The following is a 10960-nucleotide window of genomic DNA, read 5'->3' as shown; positions in this document are numbered from 1 at the left end:
ACATTACATCTTATTTAGGAAAATACCAGACATTTATATTTTCTCAATTTGTTTCCCACAACAGAAAGCTCAAATACTGGACTGTCCAGTACAAAACCAGATACCTGGCAACCCTATCTGAAAGTACGGTCCTCAAAATTGACCTGAGTGAACATTGAAAGAGACTGAACCAAGATGAGCCAGACAAATAGTTTTATTGAGAAGCAATCCAGTTCCAGGTTCATCCTAAGAGCAGAGCCCCTCAACTTTGGAAGCCCCAGGGCCCACAATAATACTCACAGCACATGCCGAGGGCCGCAACTTAAGTGTGGTTGCATATACATACAAATATATATTCAAACAGCTTCTTTCACACAGTCAGTCATGAATACAAAGCACTTCCCACAATGCCCCAGTGCTCCCAGCACCACCTCCCTAGGAGCTAGAAATGCCAACACCCTGTACCTGTCTGTTCCAGCCAGCCCCTTCACTTGCATCTTTCAATGCTCACCGTGCCTGGGACATGCCTCACGGGTGTGAAGAGTGTTCCTAGTGGAGACGATGTTCAAAGGATCCCACCTGTGGGCTGCATGTTGAGCCTCATGTCAACCTAAACCACACCATGGGCTGCATGTTGAGTAGCCCTGCCTTAGAGGAAAAAGATATAAGACCAAGAAATTTGGAGTAGTGCTCTGTTTTGGGACACCTAACCTAATGCTGAGCGTTTAAAAACAAGAACATGTTATTGGAAAGCAAAGTGACTATAGCCCTTTTGTTAAAACACAGTGAATAAGAGTTTATAGGGCTGAAGAAACAAAATACATTTGATAGCATTCCCAAATTATAGACTCAGGCAACATCGGGTAAATCTGCTAACTGGTTCATATTTGTATTGTAGTACAGAGCTGGAAGAAGTCCATGTAAAGTAGTATAAATAATCACTGATTTTGGTTTAGTTACATAAGTCCTAGTAATCACAGCAAAGAACCATGTCAAGGAGAGAAAAGTTTGCATTTTCAGGCTTTGGCATGGAAAAATGCAATTGTTTTGATTTCATGAATTAAATCAGTACCTGTAGGATATTACAGATGAAGGAGACCTGTGGTTCCTACCAACAAGAGAACTGTTTTAACAGTATAATCACTCTCTCAAGTCTGAGCTTCTGTTGATCACCTCTACAGCTGTTATCTCCCTCCCTTCACCTCAATGCCATATTTCAGAGGCCTGCTGCAAACTGTGCAGGAAAGAGGTACAGGATATGTTCTCAAGAACTTCAGAATGGAACAGGCTGGGTAACCCAGTACAGGGGACCCTGCAGGCTCCCCTCTCTTCTTCCCTAGCCAGGGCGTTGCCCCAACCTGCTCGCACACCCAGCCGAGCAGAACCTCCAAGAAGGCGTTTCCCAACCAAGCCAACACTGACCCCAGGGGCCTGGCCAGGCTGCCCGCAGGGTTATTAGGAGCAGCCACAGGAGGACGGGAAGTTCGAGCAACCAAGAGCAGCAAGCGGGCCCGGAGCCCGGCAAGAAAGCGCAGGCAAGCTGCGGGGAGCAGCAGCCAACTAGTCCGGGCGCTGTCGTGGGCAGCGAAGGGCAGGGGCCGGGCTCGCAGCAGCATCTGGAGGGGGAGATGTCGAGGAGGGGGAGCTAGCGAAGGCGGGCTAGTGAGTGGCCCGGCGCCAGCAAAGGTAGCAATTCCTGAGCAGTTATACCGAATGTCATGTTTGTTTGACAGAAACTGTGACCGTCACAAAAACGGAGCGGTTTCACTTTTTGCCTATACACCGGCAGCTTTGTACCGCCCGCATAGGGCAGGGGGACGCCGGGCAGGTCGAGCCTGCCTCTATGGTTGTGACTACTTTCTTCCACTATTTTATCTGAGGAAGTGGGTCTGGCCCACGAAAGCTCATCATCTAATAAACCATCTTGTTAGTCTTTAAAGTGCTACATTGTCCTGCATTTTGCCTCTACCCTGGCACCGATTGACCTGCCTGCACCGCTCCCAGCAGGGACGGGGGGCGTAAGGCGCGGGCCGAGCCCGGGAGGGGTAATCCCGTCACTGGCTGAGTGGGGGGCTGCGGGGACGCCCCCTGGGGGAAACTTTGGGGCTCCCCGGGCGGGGGGGGGGGGGCCGTAGGGAGCCGGCTCCCCGGGGGGGGGGGGCGTAGGGAGCCGGCTCCCACGCCCCTCGCTGCTCCCGGGAGGGGTTTCCCCCCGCGCTGCGCTCCTCGCCCGGCCTCCTCAGGTGCGCTCGCCTGGCTGCGCCGCCGCCCCCTTCCCGCAGTGCCGCGCTCCGCCGGCCGGCGCAGGGAGCATGGCGGCGGCGCTGCAGCTCAAGCGCCGCTCCACGGCCGAGGAGGATCCCAGCGGCGACCAGCACGGCGCGGCGGCCCGCAGCAGCACCGCGCCGCGCTGGGGCCCGCAGCACGCCGGGGCCTGCCAGCTGGCGCAGCTCTACTCGCCCGGTAAGCCGGGAGGGGCCGCGTGGGAGGCTGGGCGCCCGGCCCGCCGCCGCAGGGACCCAGCGCGGAGGGAGGGGCTAATGCCATCGTGCCCCCTGCTTTCCGATGCCCTTTAATCCTCGCCAGCCTCCCCCCGTCCTCCTGCTGCTTCAGACACTTCGCAGGCGAACGCCGCGCCAAGTGGCACAGAGCCACGCAGCGATGGGGCCATGCGCCCATAACACAGCTGCGGAAAGTGGCGGGTCCTTGCCTGGCGCTGTTAGCCCCAGCGGCTGCCCTCTGACTCTAGTAGAGGTCCAGCCATTCCGTGAGCCCAAGCTGGTGTTCTTCATCCTGGTCCATTTTAGCTTGGTAATCTGATAGCCCTGCTTTCTCTCCAGACCTGGCTAGCTGGCTGTGGCTGCGTTTTTAGTTCAGTGGAGTAAGCGAAAGTCTCACATGGCAGCTGGATGGGCAGGGCTGCGTGACTGCATCTGCACTGTAAAATATCCTAGAACACCATATGGAGAAGTGACAGTGTCAAGGTGAAGACTTTAAAAATGGGGTGAGGGTTGGATGTTCTGCTCTGGGAGAGAGGGAAGCCAAATCTAATTAAATATCAAGCGTTAAAAGAGTTGGGTACTGTTGCTGCCTCTGATTCCCTGGATAACTTTGGTGTTTTCAAGGCTGGAAAACCATGACTGTAAAAACATTTTTCTGTAGGGTTTCCAGGTGTCCAGTTTTGAACCCGACAGTCCAGTATTTGAGCTTTCTGTTCAGGAAACAAATTGAGAAAATATGAATGTCTAGTATTTTCTAAATAAGATGTAATGTAGATTGCGATGTTATGTCTAGTGTGTCCAGTATTTTTGTTGAAACCATCTGGCAACCCTATTTTTCTGTGCTGTCTGAAAGGCCAAGGCAACTAGAGAGGAAACTGAATGTCTTCAAAGTGCTAACAAATGAACAAAGTAAACTAACTTGGAAAATAAATGTAACATATTTTTCACTCTGTAATCTCATTCAGTGATAGTAACCTTTGGTGTTTAGCCCAGGGGTGGGCAAAAGGGCCTCTGTGGGTTGGATCCAGCCCGTGGAGGCCCTACTGCTCCCCGCCTCCAGGACCTGGAGGCAGGGAGCATGGAAAGCCTCCTCCCTCCCTGCCAGGAGCACGTGGAGCTTTAAGAGGCATGGGCACCTAGGTTGTATGGGGGGGAGGGCAAAGGCACTCCCTCACTCCCACACCAATCATTGTCTGGGGGCAGGAAACCCGGAAATATCTTGGCCCCGCCCCTTCCGCTTGGTACCCTGCCCCTTCCTGTGTGGCCTGGGCCCACTTCAAAAATTTCCGAAGTGGCCCTGGCAAAAAATTATTGCCCACCCCTGGTTTTGCCACAGACAGTGATTTCTAAAATAACCAGTAATTTTGGGTGTCCAAACGGATAGTCCTATTTTTGATGATCACATTCTCAGTTTAGATAGGGCATGCAAACCCAATATTACTAATCGCTTTTGAAAATTTTGACTAGACAGGCAGTGGAGTACAGCATCTTCCCAGCATACGAACCGGTTACGGACCAAGCAATTGGTCGTAACTCGGTTCGTTCGTAAGTCGGACCCCATAGAGTTACACGCGACAGTGCTTTTCGTAAGCGAGGATCGCGTTTGTAACTCGGGGTCCGCCATTTACAACAGCTTTGGTCATAACTGCGAATGGTCGTAAGTTGACCGTTCGCAACTCAGGGACTGGCTGTAATGTTAGTGTGTTAACCACTTGACTGAATTTACATGGAGAATTTAGGGCATTTTTTTTCCATTCTTGGTCTGGCAGTTATTTTGGTTTGAGGAATGATGTAAGTATCACTGTTGCTACCACTGTATCTTCTATAGAATGTTGATGATTCAGATCAACCTGATGTGACACAAATGTTGTAGATTCTCTTCAGATGATGTTTTGGCTGCCATTTCCTTTTTCTTACCAACTGTCAACAGGCCCTCTTTTTGCCACTTTAAATGTGAGTTATCGTCAGGTTGTTCAGTGGCTTACGTAAAATGAGTTAGCGATCTCAGTTTATTTTGATGAGACCCCTCATGACAAAATCTAGCACTGATTGATCTCCTTCACACAGAGAATGGGGTTGAATGGAGCTTGAACTGTGGTCTCGAGGTGGTCTGCCTCAGGAGTCATGGGTGAGGCCTCTTGATGTAGTGGCATACTCCGGCCTTGATCAAGCAATGAATTTGACATACACACTGCTTTGGCCTCAGTAGGATTCTACTAGCAGATGATTGTTCATTCTGGCAGATCAAATTACAATTGTATTGTTTTAAGATGATACACAAATTGGCTGCCACTCTGAAGCACAAACAAACGGGCTGTGGGCTGCATGAGGCCTGTGGGCCATGTGTTGAGTAGCTCTGCAGTAGGTTGTGCAGTAAGGAAGAGGGTTTTGGATGGAGGTGAAGAAATCTGGCTTTTATCTTAGTGAGTCAAGATAATGGTGGGACATCCAGAAAGATGTCAGTGATGCAAGCCTTGACCCATGGGGTAAGATGGAGTTGGTGGTGTAAATATTACAGAATTGTTGACTCAAGTCCCACGACTTGAACTCGAGTCTGACTTAAGTTGCCTAGGTGACTCGACTTGAGACTTGACTCGGGTTCATTGTTTGTGACTTGAGACTTGCTAATTTTGTTAAATCGACTTAGTGAAAAAATTGTCCAGAAATGCTGATATTGATGGCTTGTACAAAAGTGACCTGACATTTTTTTAAATTAAGACTTGAGACTTGAACTGTAGTTACTTGAGACTTGACTTGGACTTGACAATGACGACTTGAAGACAACACTGAAATATTAAATCTGTGTTTTAGCTGTGGGAGTGTATATGTCAGATTAGAAATGAACGTTAAAGGAGACCAAAGTGAGAACCCTATGGGCTATCTAAATATGTGATGAGATGGGAAGATGAGACATAGCTAGAGGTGATGCTGAAGGAATAGTCATGAAGTAGAATGAAAGCATGCTGTGTTGGAAGAACAGGGAGTGGGGAGTGTCTTTGTAAAGGGGACAATTCATGATGTTAAAGTAGGTGGGAGATCAAGGAGAATGCATACAAAGAAGAGACCTTTGGATATGGCTAGAATTGATCATTGGAGACGTTAATGATGACACTTTCAGTAATATAGAGAAAACAAAAGCCTTGAATTTGACATTGTTGCCAACATCTGAAGAGATTTATGTGTTTTGTATGTTGCTCATTGAAAAGAGGTCCCATCTGTTGGGGGTACCCATATGTTTATTTCATGAAAAGCAAATAAAGATATTTGTAGTTTTAATGAGGAAGATGTCTGAAGAGTTAATATTTCATCCGGTTTTGAAATTTGTATTTTACAGTGAAAAGGTCATGTTTGTAGATGGACGTTAGGGGGTATATTTTTGGCACAGTGTGCCGTGGATTGAGCCACATGACTTCCATTAATGTTAAATGGAAATAGCTAAATCTGTGTCCGTTTCCCTAAAAATGTCTTTAGATGTAATTATATAATAGTAAAATCATTCTTAATTGGCTTTGAACAATGACATTTCTAGGCTTCCGAGTGGCAGCCAATTGGTGTATCAGTTTAAAACAATACAATTGTAATTTCAATATGTTTGTCACCAGAACAGAAGAGTGATAAGTTCTCTCTGCAGCTAAAAATCTGTGTCAGTGTATGTCCAAACTAGGAGAGTGTGCATCTAAATAAATATAAGGAAAAAATTCTGTTTGCAAAGTCTTTTTTTGCATATTGAAGAAGTTGGTGTGACTTACATTTTTGTGTAATACCACTGTTATATATATAACCTAGATGATGATGGTACACCTTGGAAAATGATGTTTGGCTCAGTGGAGAGGGCGAGTTTTCTTAGTCCCGGAAGCCATTCCAACGGCAATTCTCAATGAAAAGGTGCAGCACTTCACAGAGCTGGGATCCAGTTTACAAATGCAGGCTTTTAGCCTGCGAATGGACAAGTGGTACAGATCTTTATACCAGCTTAAGTTCTGTTAGTCAATACACCTGTTTATGGAATCAAGGTCTGTTGTGCATGCAGAACACGACACACATATGTACTCGCTTTCTGTCAATCTGTGGAAGCTTGGGATGCAAGCTTCGTGGGCCCCGATGTCTGACCCAAATTCATTTTCAGCGTGCATAGTACTGCAGTTATAGAAGAAGATACTAATTCAAGTAATTATGTTCAAAACCAGTATAACAAAGCTTTGATACTTTATTTGGAATGTCTGGTCCACTAGAAGTTTACTTTGCGTTGCTCAGATGATATCAAATGAAAGACTTCTGGACATAGCCAACAAGCAGAGAATTCTCCTCATGCTGGAGAAGTTTCTGCTGCTGTCACTATGACAGACGAGATGTAGCTGGCTTTTCCGCCCTCACGCCTTCCTCCATGTGCAAACACAAATAATTACTACAGTTCTCCTTTATATAGCACCTTTCATCAGTAGATCTGAAAACACTTTATAAAGGATGTCAGCATAATTATCAAATGAGCTTCTAGTGTCTGAGCTTCTAGTGTCTGTGCTTCAAAGTTACCTTTCTGTCTGTTTTCATCTATTAAAAACTGTTGCACCGCTTTGTTGCATCACATAAAGAAAGTGATGATCCTTAAGCATGTAAATAATTTCAGGAAATGATCTATTGGCATTTTGAGTCTGGTTGAATGTTGCTCAGAAATGATCACATACACATTACACAAAGACTCAATTTGTGCAAAAAATAGTCTGTTTTTTGTTTAAATTTCCATACCGAGAAAATCCTGTGTGGCTATACCGAGAAAATCCTGCGTGGCTACTCCCTGAGAGAGCTCTGTACCTATCTGTTTTAGTCAGTTATAAAGAGAGCAGAGGCATAGGTATTACCAGCACCTTATCCTGATTTCTTCTTGCATGTGTTTTTATATACCTTGTTGAAATAACTCATTCAACTTGGTTTTTGTATTTACCTCTGAATATTCACTGCAAATTCTTCAATAGTGGAGCTTAAATATGACCCCATATTCAATGAGGATCTGATTGTTACACTCTGAGTAATTCTCCTGTACAAAACTAGTTCCATAAACTAAACTGTAGGGCTACGTCTACATTGGCATGATTTTCCGAAAATGCTTTTAACAGAAAAGTTTTCCGTTAAAAGCATTTTCGGAAAAGCACGTCTAGATTGGCAGGATGCTTTTCTGCAAAAGCACTTTTTGCGGAAAACCGTCCATGGCCAATCTAGATGTGGTTTTCCGCAAAAAAAGCCCCGATCGCCATTTTCGCGATTGGGGCTTTTTTGCGGAAAACAGTACTATGCGGTCTACACTGGCCCTTTTGCGCAAAAGTCTTTTGGAAAAAGACTTTTGCCCGAACGGGAGCAGCATAATATTTCCGGAAAAGCACTGACGATCTTACATGAGATCATCAGTGCTTTTCCAGAAATTCAAGCAGCCAGGGTAGACAGCTGGCAAGGTTTTCCGCAAAAGCAGATGATTTTGCGGAAAAACTTGCCAGTCTAGACACAGCCTAGGTGTTAAGTGATCTTCAGTGTAACAACAAAGGTTACAGATTCTCTGGACCTTGGTATTGAGTGGCATGGGTTCTGTTAAAAGTACCTTTGGCATTAATTGCTCAAACTCTCTTGCCACTTGCTGCTCAACAGGAAACCAAATACTGGCTTTCTTTCTTGTACCACTCGTGGGTTTACTCCTGTCTGCCTTACAGTGATATTCCTAAAATCCAGATACGATGTTACTCCTGCTCAACTCACCGCAATTCACGATCAAGGCAATTATACTCTCAGTTCCTCAAAAGTTTGAAAGTATAAGAGAACAGATTAAAATCCATATAACATGGTCCATGAAAGAGCTGTTTACTTTGCATCCTTCTCACTGAGGTCCTGTTCCTTGATGTGTGATTTTTAAAATGAATCCAATAATCTAATAATTTTTGGTCTGAGGGAGAGAGCTACTTGAATCTCAGCCTACTCTTTCCCCAAGTGTTAATTTTTTCTTATATTCTTTCCTTGCTTTGTTTCTTCTGTCAATTAACATCTCTCCTGACAAGATATAGTATAATAATCTTCATAATAAAGATCAACTAACAGATGCTCCTTCCTACTTTATTCTGTGTTCCCCAATGAGCTCAGTGCATGATTCATTAATGTTGAAAAGAGTAAGTAAGCGAGATTCAGCACTTTCTATTCTCTAATCCTAATGTAGGTTTTAGTGACCTTGTTTAACTCTGTGAGTAACCTTGTGATTTTCCATGGTACCCCATTTAGCTCCAAAATCTTCCTCTCACCAAAGAAAATCATAAATGTTTTAAGTCCAGAAAACACACCTGCAGGTCAGGTCCAAATTTCTAGTACTTCTGTTATTTGTTATAGGTGGAAATTTAACAAAGTACTTTTTTTCCTTTCCTGGTGCTAACTTTATTCAGTTTCTTACTTATTTGAAGTGACTGTGTTTCCTTGGAACCCTCGACAGGTTTGTTTCATGGACATTCTTAACCCTTCTTTATGATTTCCGTTGTATGGCTTGGTAACTGTTTTTTTCCAGTCCCGTGCTACCTTCCCCCCCCCCCCCCCCCTTCAGGTTGCACAGATTATAAAATCAGATTTCTCTGCTTCTGACCACTGATCTGCTGTGCCTCTTCTTCCTCTAATCCGTTGTCCTTTTAGTATCTCCACTTTGATTCCACATGTTCTTGGGTGGCCTTTCTTATCTCACCCCTTCTTTTGGATTTATGCTTTCTCTAGCTTTTTGGAAGCTGCTGCTCTCTCCATGTTCATTGTCTGTTTGGCATCAGCATGATCTGCAGCTTTGCTCGTTCTCTCTTTCATCCTTCAGAAGATCTCTGCTGCATATGGTGGCCACCTTTCTTTAAAACAGCTTATGCAATCACTCTTTCAGGAACTTAAGCAACCTACCAATCTATCGTCTCGCCTATTCTTATCTTCAGTATCTCTTCCCCCTGCCCCCATTCGAGATCTATCACTCTGCATGATTAATTCAGAATAAATAGGGTTGGCAAACAGTTTTGGTTCTTGTACACTGGCTTTCTCTGGGTTCTCAAGGTTTTTTCCCCCGTCTGCTAGAAAACCTGCTTCTTTCTCTCTCAGCACCATCCCTTGAGCACTGTCTCTTTCTCTGCTTTTCTGTCTTTGTCTGTTGTCTCCAGGGCCTCCACTGTCACATCATACAGTTCTTCCATCATATCTGGCATTTCTGACCTGATCTACCTCTCTTGCTTGCCTGCATTTTCTCATTAGTTTCAGAGCATCCCCAACTGATTCTGTCAAGCCTTTTTTTTTTTTTTAACATTTCCAACAGCTTTTCTAATTTTTTTCCTAAGACTTTTGAAAATGTCCTCTAACAACTAAAGTGAACTGGTGGGGTTTTTATGTGTTAGCTTTCTTTCTTTCTTTTTTTTTTACTTCCTGTAGTTTTTCTTAACAATCTTCAGTCCCTCACATCTGTATTACTTCCCTCCCATTACATGTATATTTCTGAAACTATCAAGGAATAACAAGAATCCATGCCAGTGTGTTTTACAAATTGTGATTTCAGTATGATGAAGTTAACTGAGGGTTACTACCATGTAACTTTAGTATCTCGGGTTTTTAATGTGGTATGTTCCAAGTGTGCTTCACTAAGAGTATGCTGACAGCATGTTGTGTATTACCTTGAGCTTCCAGTTGCATAGTTTTAACAATCTTAACCTACTGGCATTCTCTTTCCTAAGGCCAGGTTTCCCAGGAGATTTTCCCACATGACACAATTCTCTTTAATTGGAGCACTGAAATCTCTTAGCAAAATTAGCTCATCAAGCTTTCGTACAATCTATGTGACCTTCTCCCCCCTCACACACTGTTCCTTGTAAAACAGCCTGTAAAATAAATTCTGTTTGTACATAATGTCTGGCTATTCTAGGTAATTCTATTATTTTCATCCCCAGGATAGCTGACTATGTATATTGTATTATTATCACAGTGCCTGAATTTGATTTTAGAATACCAGATACATGGAATCCAAAAGAACAATGGATTCTACTAATTTCTTAGTTTTTTAAACTCTTCCCTTCCCCTTAATTTAAAACACTTTTTCATGGTAAATTTAATAAAAGAACATCTCCAGAACCTACTTCCAACTGTTAAACAGTTGAGGGGAAAACTTGCAATAGTCTTTATATTTCATGTAAAATATACCCACCTTGATTGGTGTGGTTCATTTACATAAAAGCAGGAGTATTAGTGGTATTTTTGTTAAAATAACAATTGAGTTAATGTTTTACATTTGTTTTTTCTGAGTAAACAGCACTATGTAGCCTGTTATAATTCCCTGACATTGCCAGAAAACTTGACAATGGATCACTCAGATACCACAGTGATAAAAATTCCTAGATAGTGAGGTTGGGCAATAGACGTTTGTGAGAAGAGACAAGCAAAGCAATCAATACAGTACACTCATGCTGGTTTTGTGAATGCTTTCCAAATAATGTATCTAA

General features: G+C 44.1%; 1 protein-coding gene across 1 annotated transcript in view; it reads left to right on the top strand.

The window, feature by feature from the left end:
- Positions 1-2162: 2162 nt before the first annotated feature.
- The window catches only part of LOC102453654 (plasmanylethanolamine desaturase 1-like), an 86669-nt gene continuing 77871 nt past the window's right edge, over positions 2163-10960 (top strand). The window contains exon 1 of the mRNA XM_075940231.1: positions 2163-2442. Coding sequence (XP_075796346.1) covers positions 2292-2442 — 151 coding nt within the window. The 5' untranslated portion in view covers positions 2163-2291. The remainder of the gene's footprint in view (positions 2443-10960) is intronic.

The sequence above is a fragment of the Pelodiscus sinensis genome, chromosome 12 (genome assembly GCF_049634645.1).
Source record: "Pelodiscus sinensis isolate JC-2024 chromosome 12, ASM4963464v1, whole genome shotgun sequence".
NCBI lineage: Eukaryota > Metazoa > Chordata > Testudines > Trionychidae > Pelodiscus > Pelodiscus sinensis.
This window is presented reverse-complemented; position numbering and strand designations above follow the sequence as displayed.